We start from the raw sequence: 13,077 nt of genomic DNA, 5'->3' as shown, positions 1-13,077 counted from the left end.
TCCTCCCTCTCCTCCCTTTCTCCTTCATTCCTTCCCTTTTGTCTTTCCTTCCTTCTCTATCTCCTCCTTTCTCCTTCTATCCTTCTCTCCCTTCCTCCCGTTCATCCTTCCTTATTTTTTTCCCTTTCCTCTTCCCTTCTTCCTTCCATCACCAGGAAGCCAGTCCTCCTAGTTGGGAGTGCTAGCATGCAGCCCCTAAGTTAAAAAGTTTGCCCATGCCTGCACTAGCATGTGAGTAACCATGAAGGTAGCATAGTCAATTAGTGAGAGCATCTGCCTAGAAATAGCCTGGCCTTTGTTCCCTTTAAATTGTTTATTGCCTGGAGACATCCTTTGTCTGGGTGGCGTTCTTTAGTTACTGTCCTGATTCTGGAGTTTTTCAATATGGGTAGCCAAACACTTGCAAATCAAGCTTGCTAACTGCACCCTTTACACTTGTATAACAAACAATGGTTCCTTCTCCCACCCTGGAGATTCCACAGGTATGTACACTCCACTTGCTTCACTACCATCAGATCCTTTGAAGATGCCAGCCACAGATGCAGGTGAAATGTGCATTTTAATATTGAGACAAATGTCTTTAATGTTTATGTATGCATATAATGAATTCATGTCCTGGCATTGAATATTTTCCATATATATGCTGTGCTCTGCCATGAGTCCCCTTTGGGGTGAGAAGGGCAGAATATAAATGTTTTAAATAAAGAAATGTCAGGAGAAAATGCTGCTAGAACACAGCCATACAGCTTGGAAACCCCACAGCAACATCCTAGTGATTCTGGCCGTAAAAGCCTTTGACAACCAGTTAACCTTCTGATTTGTTGTGTCCCAGAATGTGAACGAGTGGAACATTGGGAACCTGAACACCCTCCTAGACATGGTGGAGCACCAGTGCGGAATAATCATTGAAGGTGTGAACACCCCGTACCTTTACTTCGGGATGTGGAAGACCACGTTTGCATGGCATACAGAGGACATGGACCTTTACAGCATCAACTACCTGCATTTTGGAGAACCCAAATCTTGGTGAGTCTGCTGTGCCAGAAACTGAATTGTCTATAGCTTTTCCAGTGCAAGACCAGGATATCTGACTTTGCCCCCTGTTCTTGCCACATGAATAGCACCTCAGCTTGTGAGCCAGGCAAATTCCATACTCAGATTAGGTTAATAATACCATATTTCTTCAATTGTAAGATGCTGTGAATTGTAAGATGCACCCTAACTTCAATATCACCAGCAACAGAAATACATCAATATGCCTACGGTTCTAAGATGCACCCCATTTTTAGAGAGATTTATATGTGGGGTGGGGAGTGCGTCTTAGATTTTAATTTTTTTGGTAATTTTGTGTCAAAAGCATTGCATAAAATAAGTTTAAAACTGATAAAATAAAGGAATCACAAGCAGCTAAATGGCGTTAGACCAAAACAGGCAACAGTGACTGCATTGTCTGTAGCTTTAAACAGTTTTTTTTCTGTGCATGAGGCAGGGCGTTGTGGACAGGCATACAGATGCAGAGTTATTTGTTCTGCTCCACAGTCGCACAAGATGGAGGATTCTTCTAGGATAGTGGTTCTCAACCTTAATACAGTTCCTCTTGTTGTGGTGACCCCCAAACATAATTTTTTTTGTTGCTACTTCATAACTGTAATTTTGCTACTGTTCTGAATCGTCATGTAAATATCTGATACGCAGGATGTATGTTCATTCACTGGAACAAATTTGGCACAAATACCCAATACGCTCAAATTTGAAAATCGGTGGGGTTGGGGTGGGATTGATTTTGTTATTTGGGAGTGTAGTTGATGGGATTTATAGTTAACATACAATCAAAGAGCATTCTGAACTCCACCAATGATGGAATTGAACCAAACTTGGCACACAGAACTCCCATGACCAACAGAAAATACAGGAAGGGTTTGGTGGGCATTGACCTTGAGTTTTGGAGTTGTTGTTGACCTACATCCAGAGAGCACTGTGGACTCAAACAATGATGGAGCTAGACCAAACTTGGCACGGATACTCAATATGACCAAATGTGAACACTGGTGGAGTTTGGGGAAAATAGACCTTGACATTTGGGAGTTGTAGTTGCTGGGATTTATAGTTCACCTACAATCACAGAGCATTCTGAACCCCACCAATGATAGAATTGGACCAAACTTCCCACATAGAACCCCCATGACCAACAGACAATACTGTGTTTCCTTTTGGTCTTTGGCGTTGCCTCTGACACCCCCTCGCAGCCCCCCATGGGTCCCGACCTTAGGTTGAGAAATACTGTTTCAAGAGGTAGTGCCATTTTGTGAGGTTGTCTTTTGATCTGCGAACTCCACTTCTGAGTCTGTTCAGGGACTTCCAAGATGCCCATTCTTGGTTTGCCCCTGGAGGAAGACCCCCGTGGGGGACGATTCAGTTGGAATTGCCTGATTTTGCTGCCTACAGGGATATTCTTGCTGTTGCTGGAGGAACATTTAGAGGAGTGAAGCTTTTCCTTAATTTAAGTCTACTGGGAGGAGGCTGATAGCCATGCAATGGGTGGCTTTCACAGTGGTAAATCTGATTTCTCTCGCAGTTGGCAGCAACTTCCCGTCACACATCCGGGGGAGGGGGCAATGCCAGCTACCTTATAGAGTCTATCAACAGGTGTAGGTTTGAGACGTTCTGTAATTATTCTACATGTCTCATTCAGTGCTATATTTACCTGCTTCGCATGAACAGACTTATGCAAAACAGGGCAGGCATACTCAGCAGTTGAATAAGACAAGGACAGAGCTGATGTTCTTACTAATTTTGGGTCTGCACCCCATGCACTATTAGTAAGTTTCCGCAAGATGTTATTGCATGCATCTACTTCGGTGCTCATACAGTGTTTCCTAAATGTTAGTGTGACGCTGAGATGTTTAGAGTGGGAACAGAGTTCAAGCTCTTGGCCTTCCCAGGTAACATTAACTTTAATGTTTATCTAACTTAAAGCAGTTCTGTAGTAAAAATATTCAAAGATCTGTTGGAGGGTTACTCCATCCCCACTGGACTTTTGGGGGAAATTCCATTCTGGATCCAATTGAAGCATATAATTTTTTATTCAGCATTTTAGTTTGCAACATTTCTGACAGCACAAAGCAAACGAGGAATACAATTAGGCAATCACCAATTCATATTTGTGGATTAGGGGCTCCAGGAGTTGTCTTCCAGAAGTTTTTTCCCCCCTAATGAAATGAATGAAGGCAAAAAGTAGGCAGTCTGTTTTGTCCCAGTCCTGACTATCTCTTTTAGCAAACTAATAACACTACGTAGCAAAACTTGCAAGATTTTCTGTTCGTGGTTTGAAAGTGTTATTTCCTGTTTAATTACGTGGGACTTACTGTGAAAGTAGTTGTTATAATCCAGAAACTTTATTGTTATGGCTGCCACACATTATGTTGGCCTGAAACCCCAGAATAGAATCATAGAGTTGGAAGAGACCTTGTGGGCCATCCAGTTCAGCCCCCTGCCAAGAAGCAAGAAAATCACATTCAAAGTACCCCTGCCCCTGGCAGATGGCCAGTGCTTAAAGTTTGTCATGTTGGGCAAGTTTGCTCTCTAGATGAATCATCGGTTGGGTCTGTGGGGTCTCGCTGCAGGATAAATTACAGCTCCCACCATGATGAGTCTTTCCCCTGAAACCCTTCCAGTAGGTTCAGTTGGTCATGAGTATTCTGTGTGCCAAGTTTGGTCCTGGTCTATTGTTGGTGGTGGTCACAGTGTTTCCAGATGTAAGTGAACTACAACTCCCAGAAATGAAGGTCAGTTCCCCTCAAACCCCTTCAGTATGTTCAGTTGGTCATAGAATCATAGAGTTGGAAGAGACCTCATGGGGCATCCAGTCCAACCCCCTGCCAAGAAGCAGGAATATTGCATTCGAAGCACCCCTGACAGATGGCCATCCAGCCTCTGTTTAAAAGCTTCCAAAGAAGGAGCCTCCACCACACTCCGGGGCAGAGAGTTCCACTGCTGAACGGCTCTCACGGTCAGGAAGTTCTTCCTCATGTTCAGATGGAATCTCCTTTCTTGTAGTTTGAAGCCATTGTTCCATGTCCTAGTCTCCAGGGAAGCAGAAAACAAGCTTGCTTGCTCCCTCCTCCCTGTGACTTCCTCTCTCTCTCTCTCACACACACACACACACATACATATATATATACACACATGGCTATCTCCTCTCAGCCTTCTCTTCTTCAGGTTAAACATGCCCAGCTCTTTAAGCCGCTCTTCATAGGGCTTGTTCTTCAGACCATTCATAATTTTAGTCACCCTCCTCTGGACACATTCCAGCTTGTCAATATCTCTCTTCAATTGTGGTCCCCAGAATTAGACACAGTATTCCAGGTGTGGTCTAACCAAAGCGGAATAGAGGGGTAGCATTACTTCCCTAGATCTAGACACTATTCTCCTATTGATGCAGGCCAAAATCCCATTGGCTGTTTTTGCCATCACATCACATTGTTGGTTCATGTTTAACTTGTCCACGAGGACTCCCAGATCTTTTTCACACGTACTGCTCTCGAGCCAGGCATTGTCCCCCATTCTGTATCTTTGCATTTCGTTTTTTTCTGCCTAAGTGGAGTATCTTGCATTTGTCACTGTTGAACTTCATTTTGTTAGTTTTGGCCCATCTCTCTAATCTGTCAAGATCGTTTTGAATCCTGCTCCTGTCCTCTGAAGTATTGGCTATCCCTCCCAATTTGGTGTTGTATGCAAACTTGATGATCATGCCTTCCCTTCATCTAAGTCATTAATAAAGATGTTGAACAGGACCAGGCCCAGGACGGAACCCTGCGGCACTCCGCTCGTCACTTCTTTCCAGGTCATGGGGGTTTTGTGTGCCAAGTTTGATTCAGGTCCATTGTTGGTGGGGGTCACAGTGCTTTGTCTTGATGTAGAGTGAACTACAACTTCCATCATGTTGAGTCAGCCCCCAAACCCTTCCAATATGACCAGTTGCTGATCGGTTCCTCTGTGTTTGCTATGCGCCATAGGAAAGGGTAGGAAAGGGTTAAGGGAGAGGCAGTGGGTGGGATCATGCAAATTCTACACCAATGGAAAGAGATAAAAAAACACTGGGATTCCTGTGATGGAGGAAAAACATGAAATCTAGGGTTAAATTGTCCTCGTATGAAATCTTTCACTTGGGTGGTGGGAAGTATTGTGTTTGTGGAGGACATTGGCAGGCTCTTGCACATGTTCATGGCGCTCACTATAACCTGCAGTGTCATTGGAGGAAGGGCCATTGGTGTCTCCTGAGTAGTGGGAGCTATAGCTATTTGTGGAAGTGGGAGCTTGTCTATATAAGTGGACACCCCAGCCACATACATATTTTCACTTTTATTATGTGTATAGATTGGTGGAGTCTCTCTCTGTAAGATCTTCATTGAAAAGCTAGAGCAAAATGTGCTGCAAGATGTCGTGCAAAATCAAAGTTTTGGCAGTTTAATAAATTTTGCTCCATATTTTTCTGGTAGAACCAATTAGGAAACGACTTTGATAACCTAAGAACAAGAATCGTGTTACATAGATCCTCTCACTCAGTAGCCCATTTTCAGGCATCCTCTTGTCTCTGCAGCCAGGCTTCCACTGGGTGGCGCTGATGGCACAGCTGAAAGGTTTTTTCTTGGATGCCTGGCTATATTATCTCTGGTTTTGTTTCAATACCTTAAGGGGATTGGAAACCTTGGCAGTGTTCCCTCCTTGTAGAGAGCCTGAATTTTCCCCACATCTTTTGCCTTTTCTGATTTTCAGCTGGAGAGTGACAGGCACAATCATCCTAACATTCCAAGACAATATCTGCGTTTTGCATTGATTCAAAGGCTACTTTTCTGCTACAGATTTTTTGTTCCAAATTTGTATGCAAATGTGTGAAAAATCACACTTGGTAACAAATGGCATTACTCCATAGGGGTTTTTTTCGTCTGTAGGAAAATGGCGTTTTTTTCGTAGTGGTTGTGTCCGTTTGCTACACTGCAGTTATCAGCTTCCTTCTTTTGTTGGAGGCTGCATCCAAAACTGTAGGTTTGGACCTGAGCAGAATCCAGAGTCTTGCTTCTGGTAGCGTCTTTGAGAGGATTGCAAAGGGGGCATGTCAGTGGTAGGCTTTATATATCCATCAGTCAATTTATCTATCCATCTGTCTGAAATTGCAGGTATGATTGGACCATTTTGTGGTGCAAAGTGATTGGTCCAGCTGCTTTTTCTTATCAGTCAATTTATCTATCAGTCAATTTATCTATTTATCTATCCATATATCTGAAATTGCAGGCATGATTGGACCCTTTTGAGGTGCAAAGTAATTGGCCCAGCTGTGCTTGGTTCCTGGTCAGTCCCCATTTTTTGCCTTATCTCACTATCTCCAGACTCTAGAACAGAGGTCCTCGGGGTCCCTCGGATTGTTGGGGGCTGGGCTATAGTTTGTTGTTGTGTTCCTTCAAGTCTTTTCAAACCCGAAGGCTCTCACAGAGTTTCCTTCTCAAGATTGATTCAGAGGGGATTAGTCTTTGTCTTCTGAGGATGAGAGAGTGGGACTTGGCTAAAGCCATTCAGTAGGTTCAAAACCAGAGGCTGAGGTTCAAACCAAAACGTGTTGTTGAAGGCTTCCATGGTCGGAATCACTGGCTTGCTGTGAATTTTCCGGGTTGTCCGGCCATGTTCCAAAAGCATCCTCTGCTGATGTTTTGCCCATATCTATGGCAGACATTCTCAGAGGTTGTGAGGTCTGTTGGAAACTAGGCAAGTGAGGTTTGTATATCTATGGAATGATGTCCAGGGTGGGAGAAAGAACTCTTGTCTGTTTGAGGCAAGTGGGAATGTTGTCATTGGCCAGCTTGATTAGCATTGAATAGCCTTGCAGTTTCAAAGCCTGGTTACTTCCTGCCTGGGGGAATCCTTTGTTGGGAGGTGTTATCTGGCCGGGATTGTTTTCTATCTGGGATTCCTCTGTTTTTTGAGTGTTGCTCTTTATTTACTGTCCTGATTTTCAAGTTTTTTTTTTAATACTGGGAGCCAGATTGTGTTCATTTTCATGGTTTCTACTTTTCTGTTGAAATTATCCACATTCTTATGGATTTCAGTGGCTTTTCTGTGTAGTCTGACATGGTGGTTGTTAGAGTGGCCCAACATTCTGTGATCTCAAATAATATGCTGTATCCAGGTGCTCTGCTATGGCTGATTTCTCTGTTGAATCAGTCTGCAGTGCCTTTCATTTTCCTTGATTCGTGTCTGGGCGCTGAGTTTGGGATTCCCAAACAAAAAGGGAGGAATTTTTGTTTGGGGAAACAAAGGATTCCCCCAGGCAGGAAGATGCCATGCTTTGAAGCTGCAAGGCTATTCAGTGCTATTCAAGGTGGCCAGTTACAACATTCACACTTGCCTCCAAAAGACAACAGTTCTTTCTTCCACCCTGGATATTCCAGATATATAAACCTCACTTTCCTAGTTTCCAGCAGACCTCACAAGTTATGAGGATGCCTTTCATGGTTGTGGGCAAAAAGTCAGGAGAGAATGCTTCTAGAGCAAGGCCAGACAGTCCAGAAAACTCACAGCAACCCAATACAACACATTTTATGAATTTCCTTCCTCACTTTTTCCTTCCCCCCCCCCTCCTTTTTTTCTTCTCCTGCTCCCTCTCTCAGTTTTGACAGGAGCAAGAATGTGATGGAGAGGATCCTTTCCATTTTTGGGTTGAAAATAGGGAGAGGAAAGAAAATCAACGGAGAGTTACCGAGCAAGAGGGTGTGCATAGGGTCTCTCTGTGTTTTGAGGGAAAATAGGGAGATGAAAGGAAAGAGTTCAGGAGCAAGAAGAAGGTGGCGGTAGTGGCCGGGTGCAAATGGCAGTAGCGGTCAGAGTAAAGTACAGGGTGGGGCCTGGAGAAAAGACCTTGGAGGCCTGGATTTGGGCCCCAGACTTAGTTCAGCGTTTTTCTACCTGGGGGTCGGGACCCCCGAGGGGGTCATGAGCGGGTGTCAGAGGGGTCGTCAAAGACCATAAAAAAAACATAGTATTTTCTGTTGGTCACAGGGGTTCTGTGTGGGAAGTTTGGCCCAATTCTATCATTGGTGGTGTTCAAAATACTCTTTGATTGTAGATGAACTATGAATCCCAGCAACTACAACTCCCAAATGTCAAATCTATTTTCCTCAAACTCCACCAGTATTCATATTTGGGCATATTGAGTATTTTTGCCAAGTTTGGTCCAGATCCATCATTGTTTGAGTCCACAGTGCTCTCTGGATGTAGGTGAACTACAACTCCAAAGCTCAAGGTCAATGCCTACCAAACCCTTCCAGTAATTTCTGTTGGTCATGGGAGTTCTGTGTGCCAAGTCTGGTTCAATTCCATCATTAGTGGAGTTCAGAATGCTCTTTAATTGTAGGTTAACTATAAATCCCAGTAAACTACAACTCCCAAATGACAAAATCAATCCCCTCCAAACCCCACCAGTATTCGATTTTGGGCATATTGGGTATTTGTGCCAAATTTGGACCAGTGAATGAAAATACATCCCGCGTATCGGATATTTGCATGACGATTCAAAACAGCAGCAAAATGACAGTTATGAAGTAGAAACGAAAATAATTTTATGTTTGGGGGTCACCACAACATGAGGAACTGTATTGAGGGGTCGTAGTATTGGGAGGGTTGAGAACCACTGCCTTAGTTTGAGGATCCCCTGCTCTCAAAGGTGAGTTTTGGCTCTCCCTGCTCTTATCAGGGTTACGCTTTTCCTACATCCCTCTTCTTTATTCCATTGATCAGAATACATTTCACTTCCTTGGGGTGAGAATCTGTCCCTTTCCGAGTTGGGTTTGGATGAAGTTCTCCCACCCAGCCCTGGAAAATGGAAGCGGAACAGAAGCCGTCTTAATCCTCGGCCGCGTCCGATGCCACTTAGTCCAGCTTTAAAGGGATGTTGGAGAATACCCTCCAAGCGCGCGTCCGTTTGATAAGAGGAGCCTAATCCGGCTTCCTGACGGGGGCTCTGTAATCAGGAGACCACATGAACAGATGTCGCTTTTGTATTAAGGCCAGAAGCAGCCTGGGCAAAGATTTATTAACGGAGATTAGTCGAAACCTCTTCTGGCCAATGCAGGAGGCCTTTGGGTTTCCAATTTGCAACTCGGCCCTGTTGCGATTGAATGAGGTGTGTGTTTGTGTGTGTGTGAGAGAGAGTGCAGACACACGCTTGCGCAAACAGATAGAGCCGTCAGCTCTGCACATGCTTCTCAAGCAAAATGTAGGGGCGTCGAGCAACAACATCCTCGTATATCCAACCCTTCCCCTAAACCTGTTGCCGCGACCCCTGCATATGCCTTCCCCAAACACAAAACACCCAAGGAATGCTTTCATTCGGGGGCCATTTCATCCTAGATGTTCTGTTTTTTCTCCAGAATGGACATACCAGGGTTCCTTTCTCTCTCCAAATTTGCATGACCCCACCCACTGCCTCTCACTTAACCCTTTCTTACCCATTCCTATGGCACACAGCAAACAGGAATTGATCAGTAGAGGTCAGCTGTTGTAAACAAGATCCCCGTAATTTGGCTTCTGCAATAGAAGAGAGTGGTGAAAGTGGTTCTGTGAACATAAGGTATTTAAGGGGAGAGTGAGGGCAGGTATGTGAACCTGTGCGGTGGATTGGGACTCATCTGTGAGTCCTGCAGATGGTGACATCTACATTTTGTAGGAAGACGTATCACTTTGAGATGTAAGATCCCCCCCACCTCCCCATTTCAGACTTTTTGGTAGAGTCCCTTCGTGCTTCTTATTGACTTTTGCCCATCTGTACAATGCCTCACATGTAGGGAAACCGACTGATCGCACCCATGAAGCATGAGAATGATGATGGACTTTGCTGCTCCTCATTTTGATTCTCTTCCCTCAGGGAGCAACATGGCCACCCATTTTTTGATCTCCCTTCCTTGTGATGATGCTTTGTGTTGAGGCTGTAGGGCAGCAGGGGGAGCTCTTGGCTTTCCAAAACCACTGGTGAGTGGCTAATGATGATGCCATGGTCCTCCCTCTGTGGAATTTCCCCACTCCCTTCATCCTTTTTATAGACTCTCCAGCCCTGCTAGTGATAATCTTACACGGTGCCTTTGGGAATAGTAGGCGCGAAGAGAATTATGAACTCCACCGGTTCTGTGCCATGGCTGACGGTACATCCCTTGGCGAGAGCTGCTTTTCGTTCTCCATCAAAACGTGGGGCTCATTTGGAGAGCACATCTTCCCCTTCACCGTGGAACCATGCTTCGCCTTGCCCTCCCCTTGTTAAGATTTAATAACGGGCTACATGGGCTTTGTCAGTGGCTCTGCCAACAGAAGTTGATTAATTGGTAGGAGTCATTTAATTAGTGGGGCTTCTGATTAAGGCCACGTTTATGAAAAGAGGATATTAATTTTTCCTGCGTTTCCTCCAATAGAGAATGAAAATGGAGAGGACCTTTCCATCAACGCAGGGGACCTTTTTGGTGCATTGCAAAGAATCTGAGGCCCCGTCTACACTGTCGTATAATTCAGTTTCTGAAACCAGATTATCTGCTTTCAACTGGATTATGGTGCCAATGTAAACTCATCTAATGCAGTCCAAAACCGATAATCTGGATTCAGAAATCGGATTAGGGGCTGGTTTTAGCCCAGCGGATTAAACCGCTAAAATTCTGCCGATTGAAAGGTTGGCAGCTCAAGCCCGGGTCGGGGTGAGATCCTGCCATCAGCCCAGCTTCTGCTCACCTAGCAGATCGAAAACAGAAATGTGACTAGATAAATAGGTACCGCTTGACATTTGGGAGTTGTAGATACTGGAATTTACCATACATCTGCAATCACTGATACCCGAAATGCCCAGATTTGAATACTGGAGGGCTTTGGGAAAGATTGTCCTTGATTTTTGGGACTTGTAGTTCACCTACAACCAGAGAACCTGTAAACCCCACCAATGATGGACCTCAATCAAACTTGGCAGACAGAACCCCCAATGACCAATTGAACCTACTTGAGAGGTTTTGGGGGGGGGGGGGAATTGACCTTCATTTCTGGGAGTTATAGTTCACCTACATCCAGAGACACTGTGACCACCACTGACAATAGACCGGGACCAAACTTGGCACACAGAATCCCCATGATCAACTGAATGTACTGGAGGGATTTGAGGGGACTGACCCATTATGGTGGGAGCTGTAGTTCATCCTGCAGCCGAAGATCGCACTGAACCCCACCAATGATGTATCTAGATTAAACTTGCCCAACATGACAAACTTAAGTACTGTTGGATTTTTTTGGGCGTGATAATAGGAATGAATCTCCCTTCTGAGGAGTAGATTTCTCTCACTTCCTGTTGTCTCACCTCCGTTCTTAACTGAGAATTGTTTGTAAGTCAGATATTAGTAACTCGGAGGCGACCTATACTATGTAAACATCTGCCTTGTCCCTTGTGCAACGGGGCAAGGTGGCGCAGGGTTCCTGAAACCTGGAAGGGCCATGAATCTGGGTCCTCGGTTCCTGCAGTTTCCTCAAGGCCTGCCATCTCTTCTATTGCGTGGCACATTTGAAACCAGCATCCTATTCCCTCAGAATCCAGATTGAAATGGAGATTAAAAGGGCACGTTAGGGAGGAGGGCAGCCAGTTTCCCACTCCCAGCCCCAGCGGGAACTTTTGTGCTGCCAAATCCTTCCGTCTTAAGCTGCTCAGGTGGGAAGCTGCCAAATTGCGCCTGTTGCTTTGCAGCACTTTCTGTTTCTAATTATAAGACGCGGCGCCTTCATTCCTTGCTCTAATTACCCCACTTTCCCAGCCTGCCCTCGGCCTTTGCATTCAGTCGCATCCTGCAGCCCCGTATCCGGCCTCTTGTGGCAACGGGAGGTGTGCAGTGCATCAATTAGGCATATTATATATAATTACCTCATACGCTTCCATGTAAAGATTTTTCAAATGCTGCAAATTGCCAAATTACATTACTTGGGAAGCTGGATGTTTGTTTTTTTTTTCCTTTTGAGAGGAAAAAAAGAGACTTGATCAGGTTTTAGGATGTTTGTGCCGACCCATATACCTTTCTAGGGGACACAGGTGGCTATGTTCTCTTCAAGGAAGTCGGATATTAATATCTGCGTTGGTTCACTCAACCAGAGATATGGAAAATGGTATGAAAATACAGCTCCTGTTTTATTTCATCATTGATATTCCTGGCTTGGTGTGATGGGAGTTGCAGTCCGGCTCCTTTTCAAAGGTTATATGTTTCTGACCGGCAGCACTCCACAATCAAGACAAAAAGGCATTGGAACTTACTATGCATTGTTTTGCCAGATGTTTTCATGGCTGGAATCACTGGGTTGCTGTAAGTTTTCCAGGCTGTTTGGCCATGTTCAAGAAGCATTCTCACCTGATGTTTTGCCCACATCTATGGCAGGCATCCTTAGAGGTTGTGAGTTCTGTTGGAAACTAGGCAAGTGTGGCTTATATATCTGTGGAATGTGGAATGTTATTACTATTCTTTAATAATAATGCCTGGTGAATAGAATAATAGAATTCAATGCTGTTTATCTTGATGGTATAGAGGAACTAAGTTTTCTTTAATATTTACATTGACTTGAGTCTCATGCGCCATAGAATCTAATGTGAACATCACTGTTCAAAACCCTGAAACCGAAAAAGGTATTTGCTGTCGAATGTAATGCATAGTGGGAAAAAGTACATTTTTTAATTTGGCTAAGAAAAGTGGACATTACAAGGTTCTTGTGGGTTTTTTTCGGGCTATATGGCCATGTTCTAGAGGCATTTCTCCTGACGTTTCGCCTGCATCTATGGCAAGCATCCTCTGAGGATGCTTGCCATAGATGCAGGCGAAACGTCAGGAGAAATGCCTCTAGAACATGGTCATATAGCCCGAAAAAACCCACAAGAACCTAGTGTTTCCAGCCATGAAAGCCTTCGACAATACAGTGGACATTACAGTTGCTGCCTGCTTATGAATCCTTATTTTAAAGCAAAGCTTTCAACAATGGAAAATAAAACCTTGAGATGCATCTATGCTGTGGAATTGTTCTTTAATT

At 44.4% G+C, this 13,077-nt stretch overlaps 1 protein-coding gene across 2 annotated transcripts in view; it reads left to right on the top strand.

The window, feature by feature from the left end:
* The window catches only part of KDM4B (lysine demethylase 4B), a 228,728-nt gene that overhangs the window by 30,865 nt on the left and 184,786 nt on the right, over nt 1-13,077 (top strand). For both annotated transcript variants that reach the window (XM_060784971.2, XM_060784972.2), the window contains exon 5: nt 833-1,026. In XM_060784971.2, the coding sequence (XP_060640954.2) occupies nt 833-1,026 (194 nt within the window). The remainder of the gene's footprint in view (nt 1-832; nt 1,027-13,077) is intronic.

The sequence above is a fragment of the Anolis sagrei genome, chromosome X (genome assembly GCF_037176765.1).
Source record: "Anolis sagrei isolate rAnoSag1 chromosome X, rAnoSag1.mat, whole genome shotgun sequence".
NCBI classification, from domain to species: Eukaryota; Metazoa; Chordata; class Lepidosauria; order Squamata; family Dactyloidae; genus Anolis; species Anolis sagrei.
The sequence above is the reverse complement of the archived record's forward strand: the minus strand, read 5'-3'. Positions and strand labels throughout refer to the sequence as shown.